Below are 26,707 nucleotides of genomic sequence, written 5' to 3'. Positions count from 1 at the left end.
GTTTGTTTTCCAATAAATAAATAAATAAAAAAGATGGAATTCGAAAGTGTGTTTTAAAAAAAAATGAATAATTTTTGTAAAGCAAATTAAGGTGTATAAAGCAGATGTTCCAGTCTTCCTGAGGGATGTTTTGAAAGCCTCTAGCATAGAACGTAACGTGCTAGACGAATTTAACCAGAAAACCAATGTTTACTTTCACTGGCAGATAGATTATGGCATCATTAGGAGTAATTTACGCAAAATGAATTGCACGTAGTTTCTGAAAAACGATCCAAGCCACAAACAACATTTTAAGGAATTCGTGTTTATAGTTTAATAAATATTAGTGTATTCTATACATGTGGGTTGGGCAACTAAGTTATGATGTCATTTAAAGAGTGACAGTAGGGCTGCCATCTTTTGTCAGTCCGTTATATATGAATCACGTTACCAGTTTTGTGTTCTTAACTCAATTTCGACATGATTGTCATGATCGTGATTTTCATGGTTTGGAACGTTTTTCTGGAATTACTTCCAGTAAGGGTTCCGCGCAAATTGTTACAAAATTAGATTCAGTGGTCAACGGTCCATTTGAAAGGGCATTTACCTACCAGGAGGCTCCTATGCACAGCATGCCGGCTAGAATATGGGTACCACAAGGCGCCTTTTTCTGCTGTAAAGCATTAATAATACTAAAATAGATGTGTAAGTATTACTGTGTTTCGCTCTAAAGAACCTTGTAGAAGTAGTTTGTGAAATTACTACTAAAAATGAGACTTCACATCTTATATCTCAAGGTAACGAGCACGATTGTAGTGCCGCTCAGAATTTTTGGGTTTGTCTAGAATCGTAATGGGCAGGGCGTATCAATTACCATCAGCTGAACGTCCTGCTTGCGTCCTTTATTGCCATAAAAAAAGAAAGCTAAGAATAATAAACATATAAAAAATATCAATTATTTATTTATCCAAACAAGTTGCCAAGGTTCTTGACGATTCCCTTTTCGTTCTTGTAGCGCAGACCCTCGCGACCCAGTCCATACGGGAACTTGTCTCCGGTGCGCAGGAAGTACGAGCCGCGAGTACCGGGTTGCGACGAGAAACCCATATAACTGGGAACAGAACAGTTGTAGTAAAATAAGAATCATTTGATATGTTATTAAAGTGATAATCCTCACTTTTAGGATTAATACACAAATAAAATTTAAAAAACAAAATTTTATGAATGTTGCGTTACTCGAACCCACTACCTCTGTCGTTCCGTGGCAGTGCTCTAACCAACTGAGCTAACCGTTCTAGTGATGTATCGTCATAAAATCTTGTATGCTTTCTTCAACTCTCAGGTAGTGGCTTCATCTATAGGATCTACTTTACAGTTGATAACCTGCTCAACCCCAATATTTGAATATTAGGAAATTGACTTAAGATGTCGCTCTTGTAAATCTAAGAATAAGAATAGTTTGGAAAATCACAAAGTGCCAAATACACTCTTATTATATTGCAAAGAGAAAATTCAAGAACAGAAGAAAAGATATGGATGTGTCCTCCACTGTGCGTTTTCAAGGAACTTACTTCCACGTACAACCAAGCTGTGGAATGAGTTTCTTTATGCGGTGTTTACAGGATGATACGACATGGGTACCTTCAAAAAAAGCCCGTACACCTTTCTAAAAAGCCGCTTATTGTCCTGTGATTCGTCTGGTGTTGCAGGATAATGTGAGCGGCGGTCGCGATGATCGCTTAACATCAGGTGTCCATTGTCTTCCATAAAAAACATATTTTAAATTAATTTCCATTTATTTTCAACTCACTCGTGTTAGCCATGACGGGTGCGGGGCATAGGTCTATATATCGATCTTCTCTATTCGTAAATAAAAGTACCTGATATCGCCATCACACTGTTGATTCTTGAAGGCGTCCCAGTCATTGCAGCGCAGAGCCGGGAAGGCGTGTGGGTTCAGGACGGACTCTCCGTACAGGATCCAGGCTCGGGAGTGCGAGCAGGTCTGCAGCACACAGTCTGGCTGTTTGGCGCCACTGTTGGGGAAGTAGTCCACTTGACCTGAACAACCATGACACATTATTGTGGAAGGATAATGAATGACATTGACATTATTGAGAAGTTGATGAAAGACTTTAGTTTGCTAATATATTTAAACTAAAACCGGAGGAGGAAAAAATAAAACCGGAACCTACTTTTGTATGATCTATAAGCACATCAATTAACTGTGATAATAAATTTTAAGTAGGCACTATATAGATTTGAAAGCCAACTTTTAAAAAAATATATATTTATCAGAAGATCTTATTTCATAATAAACAGATAACCATAACAATCAAATAAAAAAATGAAAGTAAATTGTCCCGGTGTTTGGTTCATTACGCTGCTATGGTTTGCCTGTTCCTTTACCAATTTCCATATGAAAAAAATAACATAGATGTCTATAGAATGAAAAATGTATTTTTCTTTCCTTATAAGCCAAGCCTGTGTATGTTACTAGATCACGGTAAACAAGTGTAGTTCCAGCTGACCGTACAATGAGGTTGGTAATTCAAATGAATAGCTAAATCTCCTTAACCCAGTTATTACTTTATAGATTTCAAAGAAACTAAACATGGCTGGTCACTGCAACAGCAGAGAAATCACATGGGCGTTGTTACAACCAGCTCTGCAAGAACTGCGGCAGCTCATTCGGCAGTTTCATAAATATGTTATGAACTTTTCATTGCGTTCACCTAATGGAAATTTTGACGCCAAGCCTATTTAAATGCAATGCTTCAGGATTATTGAAAAACCAAAGTTCTGAGCACACACCGCATAACATAAAGACCTGCCGACATCCAAGGAAAGACGGTAAACGAAAAACAGATAAAGTTACACTCTCTTTCATTCGCATAGCTATCCAGTCTCTTTTTCTTTACTGTTCTATAAATTCTTTCGCCGTCATTGGTTATATTTTGTGGATCCTAAATAATAATGATAAACAGTGCCAGCTTATAACTGTTCAGCAGCCGAAAAAGGCTAGCCATCATTATATGTATAATACGTCCCGTTGAATTTCCTGTTAAGTTATTCAGGTAAAAATATTTAAAATTTGAATTTTAAAACTTTTATAATTTGGACAGGTGTGTCTATGATATTTGTTTCAATAACCTACCAACAGGTTCTTTGAGTCCGTAAACCCCAGCATCAGTATGGATGACGTCAACAAAGTCCGCGTCAGTCTCCTTGAGCCTAAGGTCCGGTTTAACGTCACTGAAGCAGGGTCCAGCCGGGTCCAGCCCGGATATCCGGCCCAGTTTCCGCTTGGTGAGCTGCTGGAAGGTTTTCCCAGCGAAACCGCAAATGTGGGCACCCAGGCTGTGGCCGATCATGTGGATCTGGGATGGATCAAAACCATCTGAAACAAAATTCATAGAATCAGTAATTTTATTTATATTTAACATTGTACGTATCGGATAGTTATAATAAAAAGTTATTGTCCGATATCATTTGAGAATAATCCTGTAAGGTCAAATTCAAAGATTAATAAACTTTATTCAAATTGTATAATATTTAATTAAAATAACTGAATCTACCATTTGTTCTGAAAAGGTAGAGCCGTAAGAAGGAGAATCAAGGAACTCAACGGCCACTCTTTTAAATAAATGAGTATTTTACTATAGCTGTAATATACATAACCAATTAGTTTGTAAGGTACTGCATCCAATATATCATATATTATGTATCGTGTTCAAAGTTAAAATATGAAATATTTCATAAAAAGTACCTAATAAAAATTTAACTGTTTAAATATAAATTACCTATATATAGATGCATCGACCTCTAGAGCTTGAATACATTGCAGGGATGCTTCGTGAACATGATGTTCGTAATAAGTGTCATAATTAGTAATAGAATCAAACAAATACAATGATAAAATAACTATAACAGGTCGACCTGGTACCACAAGCAGCACTCGTTCACCAGTTGACGCATGGATCAGCCATATTTCCGGTATACCATACAAGGGTCTTCCATATATAGGTGTACTGGTTTTCTTTCTACCTACAATTGTATCATAATCGAAAGAACTGTAAATTGAGAATCCATATTGTTTCCTGTTAAAGAATGAAGTGACTTTAACCAATCGTTTGTGAAAGAATGCATCATATGGTTTAAAGATAGTTAGCACCATAGTTAATTATGTTACTGTCTGGTAGCATGAAACAACCGGCCCTTATCATTCAGTCACAGCGTTCCTGGAGTAAGTACATTCAGTGCGATTATAACAATATATATATAAATATATAAATTTTTCAGTAGGTAGTGAAAACAATTACTCAAAATCCGATTCACAAGCCGAGTCCGAGCATAGTCAAAGTATAGCAACGTTACAAAACCCTGTATCAATGGCCAGGGTAAAAAACTAATTATGAGCGAGTACGGAGTAAGTTGAAAAATGAAACGAGATTTGCGGCCGGCGCCATCATATGCATTATTCACACAAAACACGGGCTATTCACGCACACATAGATCGTTGTGTTTCGGGCGCAGCGCGACAGCAATACGAGTAGTTTCTTCAAATACCTATTTTTCAAATTACGCTTGACCCGGGTCCCCTGTTAAGCGATACAACCGCGAGCCTGTAATTAGTGTCTACTGTGTAATAACGAGTTAGGTTAGGTTTAAAGATATTTATTTCTCATTAAAAACATAATATTGTCACTTACATGAGAACATAAAAATATTATGTAATAATTTATCCGCCGTTCTTTAGATGTTCAGTACATACATATTACACATTATAGTACTTATTCTTCTTCACAAAATTTAAGATTACACACTTTTATAGGGCACTGTCACATAACAAACAATTTCAGACATGTGTTATTGGCATTTAATCTAGTAAGAAGTATTATATTACACTGACTGCTGCCACATGTACTAAATTATTTATATATAACGACATATAATTCATAAAGACTTGCCAATTAAATACAATTTATTAACTTATGCACTGAGAATTAAACAAATATAAATAAAATTGTTTAAATGTACCTACTTACTTAAATTATAGGTAGGCACAACATTACTATACTATACTACGTGTGATATTTTAAAATCTAAAATCTAGTAATTTTAAAGAGCAATATAAACTTGTTTTTGAAACTTAAGAAAATTTGAAAAGAAGATAATATCAATACTTAAATAATTTTCAACATACTATTATATAATTGTAACATTAGCTGTAGGGGAGAGTATAAGCCATAATTAAAAGATCTTACAAGAGCATTTCAAAAGTTAAAAATAACATATTACTGACTTAAGGGACTTTTGATTTGATTTGATTATCGTCCCTGTAAACAGCTGTTCGCAGGTCAGTCTGCCGCCACTGTGCCGCTAATATTTACAGTCTACGGATTGAGTCTACAAATTTACTGCAAGCAGTGTAAAAGTAGGGTAAATGACCCTTATTTTTTTTAGGTTTTTAGGCATTTTTCACAAAAGTCAAACGAAATCGATAACACCATATTAATAGCAACAGTATTGACAACATTCATTAATTGAATATATATTTAATAATAACAGTCATTAAATCTTAATCCATGTTACATAACAAAATAATTGTGAATACTTATGCAGTCATTATGTGGATAACATCCTGATTTAAATTGACATCATTTATATCAATTATAAGGTTACACAACTTTAACCAAGAACGAATTACTAAGAAAAATAATATAAGAACAAATCAAACATCACATTAGCCAATGCTAACAATGTAAGGTATCAAGGTTGACCACTCTAAGACAGACTATAAATCGTGTTCTTCCTATAATTTATGAAGCGAACTGACCTTTTTACCTATTATGACTGATGTAAACGATGTACTTCACTTGATAATACAATACTTTTTAAATTTTATCAGTTACCTATATACCTATCTGTCAAAATAAGCTGATTATTTCAAATATTTTTATTCAAAACTAGTTGACCCGACATACGTTGTTCTGTATATCTATACTAATATTATAAAGAGGAAAGATTTGATTGTTTGTTTGTTTGCATTGAATAGGCTCCGCAACTACTGAACCGATTTGAATAATTCTTTCACTGTTGGGAAGCTACGTTATCCGCGAGTGTTAGTTAGGCTATATAACATTTTCAAAAAAATTAGGGATCCCTACTAAAAGTCCAGTAATGTAACCCAAGGTGTAAAATTACGTACGCGAACGACGTCGCGGGATATCAGCTAGTAATAAACAAAATAATGTTTTATATGAATTTGTCAATAATATATCATAACATCAATAATTATTTCGTAAAATATGCTCCCTGTTGTTGTAATGAAATTGTTTTACAGCAGAACTGTCAAACCGTGCGTCAGTAAATTCTCTCATAGAAAATATGTCCATACAAAACAAATGTCAGACGCCGGGGGACACATCAAAGGAAAACAAAATTGTTGTTTTTATTTAATTCCGAACACTTTCATATTTATTCACCTTTTAAACCTTCCCTGGACTTCCACAAATAATTCAAGACCAAAATTAGCCAAATCGGTCCAGCTCGAGTTTAAGCGAAACTAACGAACAGCAATTCATTTTTATATATATAGATAGATAGGATTCAAAATCACTTTATTGAACGTCAAAAACTACCACCCATTCAAAATAGACTGCCTGAGAAGAACGGGCGCAAGAAACTCAGCGGGCTTTTTTTAAAAATAAAAATATGAATTACAATGTAATATCGTACTATAAACATTTATAATTAAATAGTCCGAGGGTGTTCGCTGCATTCCCAGTCTGTGGTATCATTAAGAAAATCGTCTCTGTTATAGTAACCTTTCCCACAAAAACGTTTTTTAACAATTCTTTTAAATTTCGTAACACATTTGTTTCGTACGTTTTCTAGGATCGTATTGTAAAAGCATATACATCGCCAAATAAAAGACTTACTAACTCGACTTAACCGAGCAGTAGGCTTAACAAGTTTATGTTTGTTCCTCGTGTTAACATTATGATTGTCACAGTTTCTAGCGAATTCCTCAATGTCCTTATGAACATAATATATAACATTATCAAGAATATATTGAGAAGCAACAGTCAAAATGTTTATTTCTTAAAAATTTTCTCTGAATGATTCTTTGGGACTTAGGACTAGGTCAAACGCTATACTTAAAACTATACTGTTACTGGTAGTATAGACGGTTATTGAAACGACCTGAGTTTTTGTATGAGTAAGTGTAAGGTTCATTATGACAGTAATCACAACCATCATGTCCATGGGTACGCCTTGCCCGTTGATATGCAGTACAGGATTCTTCATTGACCCAAAATTGTCTGAGGCATCTCAACTTCGCACGCCACTTTCAGACCAATGTTTATTTATTCATTCTTTAGGATATATCAACTGTACACACATAAACATCTAAGAAATTTAGTTACTGGTGTGGGAAGCAATATCAAATGTACACAACAACACACAATAATGCTAGAACATTCTACTTGAAGGTAGAAAAAGACGCCGTTTAGTTTAGTAACTATCCCCCCACAGAAGTGGAGTAAAACTTGAATTTTTTCAATATGATATTGGTACATTTACGATCAATATCAGTATATCCATGACGATTTTCTTCGGATAATACAAACTTTAAAATATAATTTAGTTATAAAAGGCTTAGCCATAAATTATCTACAATAAGGATTATGAACTAAAATATCTGGAGGTCTTTGCTCCAACTACCACACAGTCAGGCGATAGAAAAATGAAGAACGTAGAAAAAAGTTATACATAGGTACCTAATAAAATCATAGAGGTAGAGAGAAATTATAGAGAGGAATGAAATCATTCCAATTGGTTCCGAAACAAAAAATTAAATCAATTAAAATACTTAATACGCTGAAATCTATACGGGCAAAGTTGAAGGCTCTTATACACATGTTTAATATAATCGCAATAAATAAAGGTATTTTAAATTATTATTTAATACGTTTCGCTTGATTAAGGTCTCTACTAGTTAGTAAATAATGAATCAAGTTCCAAGTTCGTAACTCATGAATTTTTGACACATAAAATACCTTGCGAAGGCTTAAATAAATTATGTAAAAATTTACAATGACCTTAATGTCTTCTTATAAACAAAATGAACATACGTATAACATGTCCATAAATTACCGTTATATCTTGGCGTTATGAGATCTGACCGCCAATTCTTAGAATTACGAAATATTTTGCGCTAAAAGTGCTCTTGAAGTTCAATGGACGTCTAAGACTCGTTGAGAATTGGTTTTTTTCTAAACCTTGTTTAAACGCTAAGTAAATTATTGTTGTTTTAACATTCTGTAAGTCGACAATGTCGAAAAATATGTCTAGATCTTTTAAAACAAACGTATGATTTATTAAAGCAATTCATCATCATCAGCCGAAAACGTCCACTGCTGGATAAAAGTCTCCTCCAAAGGTCCTGCGCTACTCTCATACAACGCATTCGCAAGCTATATATTTTAACATATTATAAGATACCCTGTAGAGCTCTTAGGCGTATCTATATAGCATTAGCAGACTCGGTAATTTATTATTGCTTGAGTAGTTACGGTCGTACTTATAACAGTTACATTGAGAACATTTACAAATTACAAGTTAAAATTTTTAAAACTAAAGTACCACATATAAGAGAGAAATTCAAAAACAACGAAATGGATTTGTTTAAATTTTGCAGAATTGTAAATGTGTACGATAAGATAAAAATTCTGAAGAAATCTCAAACGAATGCCTTAATAGGCATTAATAAAACGGTTACGGCAACCACACCTCTACTTGTCCTTCCTGAATGTAACAATGCATATTATGGTAGGTGGAATCGGGAATATTTATTGCCAGACACACTAAATGGAACGCCTGCTAACGTTTTAGAAAGTATTGAGAAAAATACGGAAAAGGCAAAGAATCTATCAAACAAACAATTTTTAATATAATTGTGGGCATTAATAGGCATGTTAATACAATTAATGGAAGAAAGCAATATAATAAGGAAGTAATTAAGAGCGATCTCGTCCCCACAGATAAACCTTACATGGTTTCTTGTGAGGGATTTTATATCTATTTTCTACTTTTTAATTGAAAAACAATAAAAAAACGGTCAGTGACCAAGTAGGCACTTAAGCCAGTCTTAGTAAAATTGGTAACTCACGCTGCACCATGACGGCGAAAATCTCCCCGAGCTTGCGGCCCATGAACTGCACATATGTGGTGGAGCGCAGGTACAGCCACTTGATGAGCGAGCTGCCGTCCAGCGCCAGCAGACTGATCTCGTCTGCAACACAAGGGTGAGGTCACGTGGCGTCCACTACAACTTTTGTTGCTAAAACAAAACTTATGGTAAGTGGTTGCGATGCAATAATCTATTCTCTTTGTTCTAATTTATTGTTATGGCAAACTATAGTTCAGATAGTTCCTGTAGAAGTTGAGAGATAACTATAGACAACGCATTAGTATCTGATTGGCTAATCTAATGTCAAGTGACTCTCACACTGGTTAATAACCAATTGTCACCGAGCACCGGCACAGTTCGCATGCATATTAAATCATCAGTGGTGAATGGCCTAATTGCATCGCATCAAAGTATTCGGTGTAAAGCAATTTATTCACCAAACGCCGAGCGAACACACCTTAATACACACCTTAGCACCAGGAGTTCCTAGAGGATTAGTTCCAGCAGGGGCCCCCAGCTGCAGACTATATCTTCCTCGAACCTCAGGTACGTCTGTCTATTGTTTTGCCATAACTTATGTACATTTTTAATATCATAATATGTTAGCGGACCATTTTGAATAAGGGGGTAAGTGATAACGATTTCTAAAGGTACTTGTGTCTTATCGTCCAGGAAATACGGCGCAAGGAATTTCATTTCAATGTTTTGGTGTACGTAGAAGGAATGTTTAGTGTCTGTGGCTACACATCCAGATGTTAAGGATGATATTTCAGTCTTTAATATACTAGAAGCTCATAGCTTTCAGTATACTATATTGTATAAATTTTATATCAAACTAGCTGACCCAGCAAACGTTGCATTGCCGATTTTAAAATCGCGATACAAAAGTAACTGTTGATCGTAGATGGTTGAAAATTTGAAGTTGTATGTATTTTTTAATGCTGACTCATAATCAAACAAATTAAAAAAAAATTAAAAAAAAAATTGGCATGGACCACCCTTAACATTTAGGGGGATGAAAAATAGATGTTGTCCGATTCTCAGACCTACCCAATATGCACTCAAAATTTCATGAGAATCGGTCAAGCCGTTTCGAAGGAGTCTACATGAGAATTTTATATATTAGATAATAAATGAATCAGAATTATTTAGGCTAGAAAAATTAGACTTATTCAATAAATCACTAAAAATATACTTCGGAAAAATTTAATTCTAATAAGATGTAGCAAAAATCTCAAACAGCTCGAACGTTTCGTCTTTATTGGACATGTTAAAAAGTGAATAAAGCTATAAAAAGTGACTTTTATATTGTACTAGCGCACCCGACAGACGTCAATAGAAAAAAAATTATGTAACACTGCTGTTAAATCATTTTTTAATTCCGAAATTATTTTTATTTCCATTTAAGTTATTTTTCAATAAAATCAGCAATATATCAAACGAGGGCATGAAAATTAACAATACAAAAATAGTAGATTCTGCAACGAGTCCACTAAACGAACCATTTTATCCGAGACTTTTAGCAGACGGATGATAGGAATGTCGAGGATAAAATGGTTTTGTGTACGAGTTATAAGCTTTGCTTTTCATTTCTATTGCGAGGAAATAAAACAGTAGTATAAAATGGACATTTTTAACAATTTTAGCAAATTTGAAGAAATTTATAAACGCACGAAAACACAAGACCTGTTTCCTCTTTGCCTGTTTCCCGCCGCTTTTTTTTATTAATCTTACGACACTGATATTAGGCTTGGGCTCCAGACCTATACAGCCTACTATTAAAATAATTTTATAATATATATTTTTTTTAATTAATTAAAAGACCTACTGTATTTTAATTAAATTTTAATATCTTTTTTGTCTTAAAAAACACATGAGAAAAATAAATTAAAGTAAATATTATAAAATAACAAATTCTATCTCTTAACTTTTTTTATTGTGTTTGGCTGTATGGCTCATTTTCTTTGCCTTAATATAGATATATTTATGAGTAGATACGTTAATGCACTTGTGCACAAAAATCGATTTTGTGCAGCCTATATCGTGCATAAATAAGCAAGTTCAGAGCATGAGAAGTGATTTTTTTGCCAATAGGTATGTAGTTTAAATTTAGTGTTGTGATATTTAAATACAAAATAATATATTTAAAAAGTGTAATGTCACAAAATTTGGCATCCCTCTCCGCCCCTTGTCATACTATGTCACACCTCGTCATTCCCCTCCCTACGCAAGACTAGCTAGGTCTAGATCTTCCTCTAGCAATTACCAAAAGAACAAAAACAAGATAAACATTTCCATAACCTACTGTTTGTTAGGAAGGAGGCGCTGATGTTAGTGAAACTGTCTTTGAAGGGATTGTCGGTGAACCCGTGCACGAAGATGATGAGTCTCCGGTCTGGCTCGTAGTCCCGCGCCTGCCGCAGGTACGGCACCGCGTCAGAGATGTTGATCAAGCGACTCTTCACCCTGGCCAATCCGTACATAAGGTTACACAACATGCGAACAAAAAAATTTAAGACCTTCATCACATGGGTAAATTAAACGGTACAGAGAATAAGCTTCATACAAACACGCGAAATGGTTGTTCTACTACAATGATCCGGGGCATGTGTGAGTGTCCACTGGCTGCTTGTTACTAAGTTACTCATGAGTCATGTGACAAAAAACCGGTTGACGATCGCACATACAGTTGACAATCTCAGGGTAAGCGCGACACACACGTATTGTTTTATTAATTGCAAGCTTCAACATTTTAACATAAAAATTTATATTTTATTAATAATATATTTGTTTACTGTAGGTACTGTATGCATGAATAATATATGAAAAAAAATGTTAATGCGGACACTTTTAATTATGATATATGTATGAAATCTTGTATCTAGGGGTTATGTACTATCGATGACCAAACCCAATAAAAAAGCTAATAAAGAAATTCTTTGTTTTATTTCTCTTAACTTGTTGTGACAACCCTACCAAAAGAGGTAACAATTTTGCCCACTTTTAATAAGCTTATTCTCTGTACCATTAGTTACTCATTTGCCTTCACATCTCGGCCCGAAAACGCTCAAACCATTACTCTGGTATATGGAGTAGTAGGCTTCGGTGATGACTTACCATCAGACTCGTCACTCCTCCTATTCTTCAAACACCAGTCAAGTGCAAATATTTAATTCTTAAATAATCCAACCTAGAACCATGCAATACGTATGTTTTGAATGTTCGTCTTTACAAAAAATAGTAGCGGGTAATTGCAAGCAATTAACTTTTCTAAAATGGTGTCACAATTGTAAATACTATTTAATCCAAACATTTAACCGCTAAACGCAATTTAGTTAAAATTGCTTGTATTCAGGTTAATTTGTGTAATTACCTTTGTGTATACTGATACTGATAAAAGTCAAGTTTTACTATTCAGCTAAGTCGAGTTACTAAAACATAAATGACTTTCTTAATGATACCACCTAACACTAGAAATAAGGGATTGCTTGTAACTAATTCTAGTAGGCTTCATAAGATACATAATAGCTTTAAGGGTAAATGTATACTTTTCTATAATAAAGTCCCAGCCACTGTTCAGGCATTATCTATAAATAAATTTATATGTTTTATAAAAAAAATGGCTGTGTCGTAAATCCTATTACTCCACTGCTGAATATCTAAATGATCGGACAGCCTGGGACTAGATTGTGATTATTTTATAGCGATAGAAATGACTGTACAATATTGTATATTTTTATTGAAAAGAGCGCAAACAAAAGAATGCTGGGAGAGTTTCTTGCGCCGCTTCTTCTCTCTCAGAGCGCCATTTGTTACCGAAGCGGTAGTAGAATCTAGTAGTTATTAGAAATGACATCAAAAAGAATTCTAAAGGAATCAATTTTGAGAATAATAAATGCCTACCACAGATTGGAAATGGAGCGACCGCCCTCGGGCTATAAAATAATAAGTTTAAATGTACGATATTACCTACTTTATAACCATATTTTTTATAAAAAAAGAAGCCCGCTGTGTGTGTTGCATTCTTTTTGGAATGGGGTTTTTTTATGAAAATAAGGGACGACACGAGCCGGACGTTCAGCTGATGGTAAGTGATACGCCCTACCCATTACATGGGTGGCAGTTTTTGACTTTCAATAAGTGATATCACATCCTATTTTGAATAAAAATATTTAAATTTGAATTTGCTGAAAGAGTAGGTATGTATAAACTGACAAATATTAACTGTTAAAAATAGATCGTTGTGGACAGACATCCATTGCCGAATTATTATTTTTAATTTAAATTAATTAATTAATTTAACATATTTAACATTATTTTCTCAAAATTGATTCCTTTAGAATTCTTTTTGATGTCATTTATAATAACTACTAGATTCTACTACCGCTTCGGAAACAAACGGCGCTCTGAGAGAGAAGAAGCGGCGCAAGAAACTCTGTAATATTCGATATCGGTTTCAAGTATGAGGTAATACTCGGTGGTGCAGTTGGGTCTCACCACGGTGCCAATTTTGAATACATATGTATGCTAATTGGACGCATTATAAGGTCGGTAACGCTCATATGATTCTTCTGGTGCTACAAGAGTGTATGGGGCATGGGCCAAGGTGATCATCTACCATCAGATGACCCGTTTGTATGCACGTTTTAGAAGTGGTCGTTAAATCCATAAACTGTTTTTATTAACAGTTTTAGATTCGTTAACGAATTAACTGTTTTTTTCAACGAAAAAACCTGTTGAACATAATAAATTCAATAAACGTCTTCGCGCGTAACTTGCAATATATGAAGAAATGGAATGCCTCAGACAAAATTAAACAGCTTAATTATTAAATTAAAACAGCTTAATTCAAAACAGTTGACGAATTTGCGAACGAAAACATTGACTTGGTATTATATTGACAAAATAAAAACCTAAATTATTAATAAATGCATTTACCGATTTTTCAAAACCCGTTGACGATTTAACAGTTTTTTCAACCTGTTGACCATTGACAAAAAACAGTTAAATTAAATTAATTTAACCGTCAATGACACATCTCCAGCACGTTTGTCCTCTGCCATAAAAAGTAAGTAAAAGTTAAAGTAATTGGTTAAAAGTTAACAAACCGATTCTTGTAGAGCAGTTTTAGCGAGTTCAGATCTGGTTCGTTAGCGCCCTCTATCTGTTCGTACGATACACCGATTAGTTTCTTCACATTTTTGCCTACAAAATACACAATACCAAAATTAATTAGATATAAAAAGGAGAAGAACAGAGGAAAGAAGTCAAGCAGAAGAACTAGAGTAGGTAATTGACTATCGTTATGTATTAAAGAAGGTTGCTTAAAAAGTTTAATTTAGTTGTCAAGATATTCTTTTTGTACGGTGCTAGCAACAGTAATTTACTATTATGTCGGTCCTTATCAACAGATATCATAACAGATATCTCCAAAGGCGGTGGCCAAAGCTTACCAATCTAAACTCAACCTTCCTTAAGTTCTTCTATTTTTTTTTTCAGGTAAGAATGGACAAACTAGCGTACTTCACCTCATGTTAAGTGATCACCACCGCCCACATTCTCTTGCAACACCAGAGAATCACAAAAGCGTTGCAGGCTCTTTAAAAAAGTGTACGCGCTTTTTTCGAAGGTACCCATGTCGTATCGTCCTGGAAACACCGTCTATTCGAAACAGAAATGGTTTCATTTTTTTTTTTACGTTTACATATACATATATACATTTTATTTATAATTTAATTATTAAAAAATAATATTATATTAATAATGATATAACTTAACAATTAATAACGCTATTTATATAAAAAATAATAAAATTGAACTTAAATAATCTAATAAAATTAATTAATTACAAATAGTAAATATCATTACGATCGCTATCGGCAGGTAAGGTGCCCATGAAGCTGGCAACGTTACCTCTTTGTATAGCCAAACTTATCCTTTGGCAGAGGTACGTACCAGATCTTGGGTCACCTGTTAAATCGGTTAGACGCCTGAATAGCTCTTTTATGAGTTTTTGTGCCGATGAACCCCAAGGACCCATCGTGTCTACCCCAAAGGGAACAAATATGTAAGTGATGTATACTGAATAGTCTAATTTTAGATCTAAAGCACAGTTGCGTCACAATACAAATTTAGTGTTGTATGTACAAAAAAATAGTTCAAAAAATATAATATTCCGCCATTCGTCCGATAAAGTAAAGTCAAAAAGTGAGACATGGCTAAGGTCATCTATAGAGAGTACTTAAACTTTGCTTAGACTTTACTTACGTATAACAATGCTAAGTGTGAGCTTAGCTTAGTCTTTGATTTCGATTTTATAGTCATTTGACAGCTGAAATTATGCTGAGCTTAAGACGACACTAAATGCCAGCGACCTTGAGCGATATGAGTTCACGGCTGCCGGCCCGCCATCTATGTAACAAAGCCAATATTTTCAAAATTCTTGCGTGGAAAACAGTTTATATGCTTACAATCCTCGTTATTCACTACTAATCTGAATAAATGAACTTACACAAAAAAGTACAAGCTATAAAAATAACTTTTCTGAGAGAAGTACCAAAAAAATGCGTCACGCCATGCCTAAAAACTTGTTTAACTTCAAAGAAATGTGGTAGTTCAAAAGGGCTCGGCAGTGTTTTCTATAACCAACAGCAAGCATTAGCAACCTACAAATAAGACTTAAGGTAATGTGTAACAGGATTAAGTAGTGTTCATAGCTCGAAATGCTATACTTTCACCACAAAACATGTCTAAAAACCATGTTTTATGCTTACTCTTCGCCTTAAGCTAAGACAGTCCAATGCAAAAGTCAAGTTCACGTATTAGCCACTCAGCAATGTTTACGTAAGTAAAGTCTGAGCACAGTCTAAGAACGATCTATTGATCTCAGTCTTAGTGTGTGAAGTTTTACAATGACCTTCGAAATATAACAGATTTGGGCTTGAATGGATTTAAAAATAATATTTAAAAATAGTATTTAATTATTCGAATTTTACTTACTTACAGTCATAATACAGTCATTAGTATAAAAACGATGGAACTGTTTGGTCAGTTGAATAATGACACCATAAATTAACTATTGCTTTTTTATAAATTTAATTTGATTGTTGTTTAGTTTTTGTTTTGACTTTTACGTTATGTAAGTTCTAATATTAAAAAATCATCCTCGAACATGGCGTGCATTCGTAAGTCAGTAAATTAATATATACCACTAGTATTAAATTAGAGTTCCGTTTAAATTATTTATCCGTTTAGAGTCTTTATTTATCACCAAGCACGAGAAACGGCGAAAAATGTTTTCGACATGTGTGTTGAAGAAAGGCAGAATGAGAAAAAAGAGAAGAGAGGAATTTGAAAAAGAGAAGAGAACAGAGAAAATTGTGATTTAATTACTAGGTTAAATGTATGAACAAATTAATACAATAATTTTTTCATCATTAAATTTCATTCATAAAAGTTGTGTATGTAATAATTATTGTGTTCGTGTTTATAATAAGTTACCGAGTAGCATAAAAAATTTAAATTCTAGATTATTTAAGAATAAGCTATATAGTTGGCTAAATGGTTATAATTTTTTATAGTGTTAAGGAATTTATGGAAATGAAATTCTGATATTCATTGTGTTTAAATATTTGCATGCTGGGAATAGTGCTGGCAAAACATGTAAGCTCTTATTACTTATTTAAATTTAAACACCATTGTATACTTTGTTTTTTGCAAATAAATATATTATTATTATCATTTTAAACTAGTGCAAAATGGTAAATTTGAAGCGTTCTTTAAATTTATCGACACTCGCATGATTAGGTCACATCACTATCGCATTCAACTCTGCATTCAACTCGCGCGTTATCTGTCGTTCCTTGTTGTTAGATCTGAACTATTACTTACACTGTGAAGAGCCAATAGAAACAAGGGTCTCATCAATGGGATGCTTGACGTCCATGATCTCTTTCTGGATACCCTTGCCGATAAAGTCAACGATGGTCTCATTCTGCTCGGCAGCAGACACCGCCAGGTACGTCACCAACATAGAGATGAGGCCACGCGGCGCTCCTGACCTCTAAAACGAAAGGAGATGAAGTTAATTGTCGGCATTTGATTATTCCAGGCATAAAACATATTCACGGATTATTTATAATTCAAATAAAACAAATCTACTACCAGGAGACTCGTTAGCACAGGATGCCGGCTGGATTATGGTTTTTTTTTGAGGGGGTTTCTCCCGTGAAGCAGTAATGTGTAAGCATTACTGTGTTGCGGTGTGAAGGGCAGTTCGGTAGTGAAATTACTGGCCAAATGAGACTTGACATCTTATGTCTCAAGGTGACGAGCGCAGTTGTAGTGCCGCTCAGAATTTTTGGGTTTTTCAATAATCCTGAGCGGCACTGCATTGTAGTGGGCAGGGCGTATTAATTACCATCAGCTGAACGTCCTGCTCGTCTCATCCCTCATTTTCATAAAAAAAAATATTACACTATATTTACAATACTATAACCCCAACTGCTTGAAGTTAAAAATATACATTCATTTCGCGTTACTGCAGCAGGATAGAACTATATATATATGCTGAGTACTCTTATAAGTAAATCTGTACAAATAAAAAAAATTGAGAGTTGGTTAGTTATATATTTCACCCTCAACTTAAAACATTTTTGTTATGGAAAAGGAGGACTAACCAGTGTACGGGTCACCTGGTGTTAAGTGAACACCACCGCCCATATTCTCTTGCAACACCGGAGGAATCACAGGAGCGTTGCTGGCCTTTAGGGAAGGTGTGCGTGCTTTTTTTCAAGGTACCCATGTCGTACCGTCCCAGAAACACCGCACAAGGAAGTTTATTTATTTATTTATTTATTTAGAAATACCAACATTTGTTTACATTGATGCGTTATATATTTATAATATAGACTAAATATAATGTACTTAATGTAACAAACAATTACAGGTATCTACCACATGCTTTAATAATTTTCACAAAGTAAATATTAGTTTAAGAGGAAAAAAAAATATATGGAAACAAGTAATAATGGTTAAATGATTTGGTTTTAAATTGTTTGTGACTTCATTTTATTCACTAAACTTACATACAAATAATTTACGAACTGTATGGACAGAAGTCGTGAAATTAATATCGATGTAATCGCTATATATGTTTACCATCTATATCAGTTCATTCCATCGCTGTGTAGTAGTGGAAGAAAGCTCCTTGAAAACCGCACTGTGGAGGATGTGTGGCGGACACATCAGATGATGGGGATGGTATCTTAACTTGTGGCGTGTCGTGCGAAGGTGGAATTCGGCGGCAGGAATCATATTCTTGTTAAGTACATATTTTAGAACGTCTGTTTAAACAAAGTCACAAAGAGGGGCCACAGTTTCAATTGTTTCAATACGACATTCTTACTAATTAAACATGAATGTTGATTTAATTTGTTACGTGTTCACGTCGAAAGCATTTGTGCGATCATATCATGAGTTTTGCAAACACGGTAATGTCATGGTTAGGGAAAATACATTTTATATCAATCTTATATTGACATGAGGGGAGTCAAACTTCAATTTTTATAATTGAGAAAATAATGAAATTAATATAAAAGCTGTAACTAGAAATAAATATAAATCTTTATTTAAATTATAAAATAAAATAGTTATTAGTTAATTTAAACGGAAAACTCGAAGAAACTCTTTAATAAAAAAAATGTAAATATCAAAATCGTACACAACGTTAGTGTTTTGTTTTTTCATGAAAATTTATTTTATTTTTTTCAACTAAAAAATTTCATATTTCATTTGTTCATTATAATATAATTATGGGTACGGTTTTAGTTCTAGGCCTTTGCCAATTTAAAGCCAATGCCCCTCAAAATGATATGATATGAGATTATATCGTCAGCGTTTGAGAGAAAAAAACAAAAATTATTGAAGCAATATGCATCTGTTCAAGCGCGCATAAAGGTACGCACACACTTCCCAACATAACTGTGTACTTACATATTTTTATCCCGAAATTTTGTAGTTTTCGGGGATAGAATTACATGCAGACTTCCTACTATTAGTTATGTAAATATGTAGTAAAGTTTACTTACCATATTGTTAAATCTGTCCACGACCTAAAATTACAAAATACCATTTAATAATGTTTCAATAACTTAAAAAGAAACTTAACCGTCGAAGGAAATCATTATTTTGCCAATACCTCCACAAGTTCAGTGTGTGAAACCTTAAAACAACACGTGTGCCACCGTCATACAAAAGTGGGAAAGTGAAAATATAAAACGCAAAAGAAAACACACACACACACACACACACACAAAACAACTTACTTCACTTTGAAAAACTTTGTAGTATTCATACAAATTGTCTTCATTGAAAAAATCCATCGCTGCAAGTATACACAGTTCATTTTTAAAAGAGAAACGGTACTGGGAATAGAACCCGGAGTATTAAGTTTTTTTTTTATATATATAAGAGGGGCAAACGGGCAAGAGGCTCATGGGATGGGGAGAGGTGAGGCAACCGCCCATGGACATCCGCCACAACAGGTGTGTCAAGAAATGCGTTGCCGGCCTTTAAGGTGGGAGTATGCCTTTTTCTTGAAGGTCCCTAAGTCGTATCTGCTCGGGAAGACCGCTGCCGGTAGTTGATTCCTCAAAGTGGCTGTGCGAGGCAAGAAATTTCGAACAAAACGCGCGACTAAGTTGTTACCTATTACCTACAGTTTTCATTTTTAATATACTTAAAAGGTTCAATTATGTTGTCTCTACTTATATATTAATGGAAGCTTATTATAATTTATACACATATAACTCTAAAGTCAAAATTATAAATTAAAAGAAAAAATAAATGTTAGTGACTAAATAAAAAAAAAACTTTTGAGTTATCAATTATACTATGATCATTATATACCTACTGTAAATAAGTAAATTGAATATGCCAACGTTTAAAATGTTAAGTTAAAGTATTAAAAAAAATCCTTCAAGTAGCGCCTCTTCACGATCATGACGCATAGACTAGGACCTCCCTCGATCATATTTTTTAGAACTTAATATCTAGCATATTCTACTAAGTTATGGAATCGTCATATTTCAAGAGTTAAAACAATCTGGTATTATTCTTTTGGTCTAGCGTAAAAATTGAGAAAATAATGTATGCATATTGAAATTACTAGTAAATATAAGATTTTCTCAGCCTTAAGAATAAAGAGAAGTGCTATTCCACCTAAAACTCCTCAGAAAAAGAACTTCAAAAACCTGAAACCGAAACGAAAATTTTGAAACTGAATGATAAGGACGTACGTCTGTGATGGAGACTGTTAAAATTTTTTTCGCTTGTTGTCGTTGGATATGTATACTAGGATTCTTCTAACAGCCTATATTGAAGCTGTTCTAAGGTTGGTGCATGAACCCAAATTACTGTATAGCGCTTTATAGCCCCGTAAAGCATGTAAAAAGGTCTTTTGCAGTATACCTATTGCCCCCCTTCGTAAATAAATAAATACAGTCTAAAATTTTATAAAATGCCTTTTAGGCTGCTGTTACGGAGGTGTGCCTCCCGACTGTAGCGAAGTTCTTTTGGTGCATAGAAGATTTTTTGCACGACCTAACGGTATAGCGCCAAACTTCTTCACCACTTTAGTAAAATTGATGCTTCTTCAATACTAAAAGTTGGTGAAACCGTTCGCTAAAACACGTCGTTATAGCTTTCTCCATGATAAATGATATTGCGATGATTGCAAGGTCACGCAGAGAAAATTCTCAAAAAAAAAGACGTGCATTTCCACCGACAGTTGGAAGAGTAATGGCAGCATCCATCCACCTCTGGCTAAGGTTCAGGTACACTGCGCAAGTCCTTTTTTACACGCTTTATGGCGGGGGCCATAAAGTGCAATAAAGTATTTTGTGCAGTTCGAGACCTACCGTTTTAAGCACTGTTTGTCGCACTCAATATTAAAAGAGCAAAACAGAGAGACACAGATAATGATGATAAATAATGTTAAAAACCAGGGAAACAAACTTCGAGAACGTTTGTATGGAAAAATAGCTGCTAATATTTCCTCTTAAATCATTTACCTTTAGCCCTTAGTATATCTCTAGTATTGTCAAAATTTGGATCCTATTCCACGACCTGCTGTTCGGGTCAGCGTTACGTCTTCCAATTCAGCTATGATGCTTCGAACTCAACCTGAAAAATCATTGGCTATTCTACAAAATGTAAACTTAAAAGTATTTTTTATTTAAAATTACAATACATTTTCTGGTTTTGATATTTTCGAACTTTAAGAAATGGTGCGTACAGATTGGTGAAATGAAAAAAGGTACCATTTTTACATTTCAATATTTATACATTTATTCTATAGTCCTGTGAAGTGGGAACACCGCACAAGAAAGCACATTCTATAGTTAGGTTGTATTAGCAAACCTAACTAACCTAACTTTTTTATGTGAAATATAAACATTGAAATAGTTTAACATCTGTCAAGACGAATCTTTTGAATTTGTTACATCTTAAAAGAGAAATGTTTCTTGCAAATAAAGAAGTTTGACTTCTTAAACAACGCATCCCTGGTCACATTAGTTCGTTAGGTATCCATGTTTGAAGTTATAAAATTGTCATGGGACGTACTTTTACCATATTATAAAAAATGTCTATTTGTGTGGAGTTGATTATCCTGAATAACTTGGCCACTTGAAAGTGTAAAATAAAAATTACAAGCAAAATATACCAACTTTAAAACAGAAACTAAAAAGGTACAAAATAAATTTCCCATTTTTATAAATTCCAACATAACCAATAATTCCAAAGGTGGTAGTGGCATTATTATTATTTATATATCGAAATATAATAAAACAAAGTCCTCCGTCGCGTTTGTTTGTTCGCGATAAACTCAAAAACTACTTCAACGAAAACAATGTCTAAACTTGTTAACCGACTTCGAAAAATGAGGATGTTCTCAATTCGTCGGTATGTTTCTTTTTGTAATTTTTGGAGTCGGTGTCATCCAAGATAGGTTTGTTACTACATACATAGCTATAGGTGAGATGTGCTTGAGTCGTGAGGAGGCGAGAGGCGAGAGCGGGTCGCGGCGGAAGGACACCGATTCCAAAAATAACAATAATCGTAACTAGAATTAGATTAATTAATTAGATTGTATAAATATACGCAATTATTTTTATACCTTTTAGTGCACATTATATCTTTTTTTTTGGAATAGTGTTTTTGAAGTCGGTTGTTTATTTGTTAAAAATTTTTTTTTAGATATAATAAAATAATGTAAGGGATTGTGTATGTTTGTATATCTATAATATGTCTATCTGTTATATTCCTTATCAGTTTAAATAAGTTAGATATTTTACTCTTTTACACCATATGATTGTTTCATGCGATACGAATGAAACCGTCAAACAAGGTATCTTTCAGAAATACGTTTTTGTTTCATTTTGAACTAATTAACTAATTAAATAAGATTACCATTTCCGTTGGCTTTAGACTACATTATTCCAAATACTTACTACATCCTTTTTTTATAATATAAAAAATATATTTACAAAAACATAATGGTATTTGTAATGAAGTTTTAGCCTGATATTATTGTAGTTTCGAGCATTTTCGAAAATATGAGACTTTCAAAATAGGAGTAAGATTTATTGTTATTTTTCGCTGGGTAGTCACTTGACCTCAGTCTGTTGCAAGCATTAAATTCAAATTCAAAAATACTTTATTCATGTAGGTCACGGAAATGACACTTATGAATGTCAAAAAAAAATATATAAATATTGTTTCTTATTGAATTTACCGCTACTTCGTAAAGGGTTGAGCTAATGAGAAGAAGTAGCAAGAAACTCATTGCCACTCTTTTAAGTCAAGATTTACATTTTGATTGTTTTACAAATCATTTCAATTACAATATATGCAAAGTGACGCAACAGAAATACTCAAATGTCAAAAACTTATAGGCTTACACGAACGAGTAAGTCAAAAAAGAAAAAAAAAAGTAAATTAATACTTATAAACACAAGAGTTATTGAGTATAGTAGATGCATCAATCCACACATACCGTAAATAAATAGAGGCATTATGTGAGCATTTCATAAAATAAAATATATAATAACTTTGACTTTAAAGAAAATAATAATAATAAAAAACACATCAAGCAGACCCGGTAACAAGACCATCCAGCCACCACGAGTAGCACCCGTTCACGAGCATGACGCATGGACCAGCCATCGCCTCCCTCGACCATATTTTAGGGAAGGGAACGACCCGCCCCACGTCGCCGCCACAAGCAGAGGCATTAACTTGTGTCCTTACAAAATCAAAGGATTCCCTTTAATTTTAGGATAAGTTGTCACTTTGCCACCAGATGGGAGGCTCCTTTGCACAGGATGCCGGCTAGATTATGGGTATCACAGCGGCGCCTTTAGAAAAAATCGTGAAGCAGTAATGTGTTAACATTATTGTGTTTCGGTATGAAGGGCGCCGTAGCAGATCAGCTGAAAGTTCTGCTCGTCTCATCCCTTATTTTCATAAAAAAAAAAAACTTTGTAAATATTGATTCAAAATAACAAATCATGTTTACATTTAATTGTTACCAAAATTCATATTTATTTGTCTAAAACACATAATTATTAATATCAATAAAATAATTTATTCTAAAGTATTTATGTCAGTATAGTAATTTTCAAGTAACAGTTTAAATTGAGTCTTTTCCTTTCTTTCGAGTCGTTTATTAAACTTGATACTCTTTATCAAGTAATTTATAGACTGTGCTATTGCTGTAACGACTTACGTACGGATAAGTAATTGCAATCATTGAGTTTCTTTGAACTAATAAACTCGTTGGAAGTAATTAATTAGGTTATAAAAATTTTATAGAACAAAAAGTAAGGCTGAGATCTATAGAACGTACTAAAACTTTGCTCAGACTTTACTTACGTAAAACTTAGTTAAGAGTGATAAACCGCGAATGTGACTTTTTATTGGGCTGTCTTAGCTTCAGCTCAGAATAATGTCAGCTGTCAATCGACTATAAAAATGTGACCAAAGACTACGCTAAGCTTACACTCTCATAGTAAATTCATACAAAAAATATAATTTGAAATAAAAAAAAAAGTGTTTGTGTGCCTATGTATGCACGCAAGAAGTTATTCTTCTTTGGCCTAGCGAAGCAAAAATCATTAAAATTATTTATTCATCGTGCTATTCAACGTTTTTAGAAAGAACAATTTTGTAAAAATCTTGCAAAGGTGGCTTTGACAATTAATTATTAAATAATGAATACGGCTGTATGGGCTTGAACCCTTTGCCTGTCCTAATAATGGATGAAGAATCCGAAAAAAAATAACGAATGACGCAAACGTCAGAAAATTTTAGGAACCAACTCCACCCTGTTACTTTTGTGTTACAGTGATGCGCGCGCATCTTAAAATTTCACTCTCATCTTTTTTTCATGACGCGCCTTAAGAGGTATAACCTCAAAAATGTTAAGGGTCGAGAACCGAAATAAAAACTATTCTCTCACTTAAGTTGGATTAAACTGCACACAATGTGCAAAATAAGATTATAATCGGTGCAGTACTTTAAGAGTTCATCGCAGACAATGTGATGTCTTAACTGTCTAGTAGAGAGTTACGGTAATTACTATGCTTTTAATTTAAAAAAAAAAAACAAAAATTAATACAATTATTATCACAACAATTAAACTAAATCAGATATCTATATATTATTACATACATTAATAAAATACTTTTAAAACATTAATTTAAATTAGGTGTTGGTGTAAAACGTATATTTTTAATATTGTTTATGTATAACCGACGTTTCAAATGGAATAATAATACAGAAATTACACGGGTTCTAATCCATTAAAAAGTATTTTATTCAAAGAAATGTGTAACACTTGTGTAACACGTTGTTCTAAAACCACGTTACGTTGTACTTTATATAATATGAAACATTCAATACGTAATTATTTTATATCTCTTATCTCATGATGAATTGCCACTGCAGAATCATAAAGAATGAAGGAAAGCTTTGTCCATTTGAGATATCTCGCAACGGGAGTGAGAAACATTGCCTACGTCTTCTAATTTCTCGTTTACCTCGACTTTGCCTTGTTGTACCAGTGGGAGGCTCCTTTGCACAGGATGTGTAAATATTACTGTGTTTCGGTCTGAAGAGCGCCGTAGCTAGTGAAATTTCTGGGCAAATGAGACTTAACATTTTATATCTCAAGGTGACGAGCGCAATTGTAGTGCCGCTCAGAATTTTTGGGTTTTTCAAGAATCCTGAACAGCACTGCATTGTAATGGGCAGGGCGTATCAATTACCATCAACTGAACGTACTGTTCATCTCATCCCTTATCATTAAAAAAATTGTATAGGTATCAAAAGGAATGACTGAATATTATTTATATCTTCTTGTTTTTGTCGTTGTTTTTCTAAATTTATAGTGTTTTAAAATAAAATTTAATAAATGAGTAATGATAGTTTTAATTTCATGTAATCATAGTATTGTAAATATAGTTATAATATTTGTTTTGTTTGAATAAATTCCCTTTAAAATTGTATTGTATCATTTTATAATATCACCGATTAGTTGAGGGTAACATGAAATAAAAGTTAAAAAAGTATATATAAAATGGTGTCATTGCTGTTTGTGATTAATAAAAATCAAGTTATTAATTATAGAATACAATACAAAAATACAACATGTTTATTTTATTATCAAGTATGTACATATATCAATATTCATGACTGGAGTCTCTTTTTAAGCACTATAGCGCCTGTGTTAGAAGACTTTTTCTTCCATAGCTTATTAATATAACATTATCAACATATTAACCGGTTCTTTGCACAAAACAGGCAAAACTAAGATTCCCATTATTACAAATATAATAAAAATAATATATATTGTGAGAGATGTATTAAAGAAGTACTTACAATTTGCAAAATTTAAATATTTTTTCTTAAAACCAACTACATAACATTATAGTAACACCACGCTGCGACGAACTTCCGACCACAACTGAACCCACTACAGTCTACAATACACTACTGTCCTACTACCGGTACATTAACTCGTACCGGAAAATTATTGCTTTCAACCTGCCTACGAGTACCGCGAACTGCGTTACTTCGTAGCTAATACAGAGGCTACGAAATTGTAGATTGACCTTGCGGCTTCGAAATGCGATTATTCTGTTTTCAACCAATTGGTTGTATAGATGATAGATCCGATTATAAACTATATGGCTCTACAGTCGATGACTTACGGCCGTTTTCAATAACCTATCCTTAGTTTAACTTACTAGAGGTAGACAAATCTATCCTATTACGCTTACTTGCGTTTCAATAACCTTTTCGTTTGAGATCCGCAAAATTGTCGTTGAAGTGATCTAAATCAGCATTATTTTTTTCATTTTTATGAAAATAAGGGACGAGACGAGCAGGGCGTTCAGCTGATGGTAATTCATACGACCTGCCCACTACAATGCAGTGCCGCTCAGGATTATTGAAAAACCCAGTAAT

At 33.7% G+C, this 26,707-nt stretch overlaps 1 protein-coding gene across 2 annotated transcripts; it reads right to left on the bottom strand.

Moving 5' to 3' along the window:
* Positions 1 to 921: 921 nt before the first annotated feature.
* Positions 922 to 26,225, bottom strand: LOC126970008 (pancreatic lipase-related protein 2-like). 2 transcript variants are annotated; one of them, XM_050815687.1, is made up of 11 exons: positions 26,120 to 26,225; positions 21,250 to 21,361; positions 19,504 to 19,562; positions 19,267 to 19,290; positions 17,069 to 17,240; positions 14,287 to 14,383; positions 11,484 to 11,644; positions 9,158 to 9,280; positions 3,137 to 3,379; positions 1,860 to 2,040; positions 922 to 1,090 (listed from the first exon to the last, which is right to left on the bottom strand). In XM_050815687.1, the coding sequence occupies exons 3-11, from the start codon at positions 19,558 to 19,560 to the stop codon at positions 943 to 945; spliced, it is 1,206 nt and encodes a 401-aa protein (XP_050671644.1). In that variant the 5' UTR covers positions 19,561 to 19,562; positions 21,250 to 21,361; positions 26,120 to 26,225; the 3' UTR covers positions 922 to 942. The 2 variants fall into 2 exon arrangements, with proteins under 2 accessions (XP_050671644.1, XP_050671645.1); XM_050815688.1 differs by lacking the exon at positions 19,504 to 19,562.
* Between the last annotated feature and the right edge of the window lie 482 nt (positions 26,226 to 26,707).

The sequence above is a fragment of the Leptidea sinapis genome, chromosome 19 (assembly GCF_905404315.1).
Source record: "Leptidea sinapis chromosome 19, ilLepSina1.1, whole genome shotgun sequence".
Lineage (NCBI taxonomy): Eukaryota > Metazoa > Arthropoda > Insecta > Lepidoptera > Pieridae > Leptidea > Leptidea sinapis.
The sequence above is the reverse complement of the archived record's forward strand: the minus strand, read 5'-3'. Positions and strand labels throughout refer to the sequence as shown.

What these genes read in the sequence shown, in the direction of transcription:
- LOC126970008 (XM_050815687.1), bottom strand. Translation starts at nt 19,560, where the DNA reads ATGGATTTTTTCAATGAAGACAATTTGTATGAATACTACAAAGTTTTT. An exon ending in AAACTGCTCTACAAGAATCG is followed by an intron (nt 11,645 to 14,286) that starts GTTTGTTAACTT and finishes CGGATTGGCCAG; the next exon opens with GGTGAAGAGTCGCTTGATCA. An exon ending in CGCCTCCTTCCTAACAAACA is followed by an intron (nt 9,281 to 11,483) that starts GTAGGTTATGGA and finishes CTTGTGTTGCAG; the next exon opens with ACGAGATCAGTCTGCTGGCG.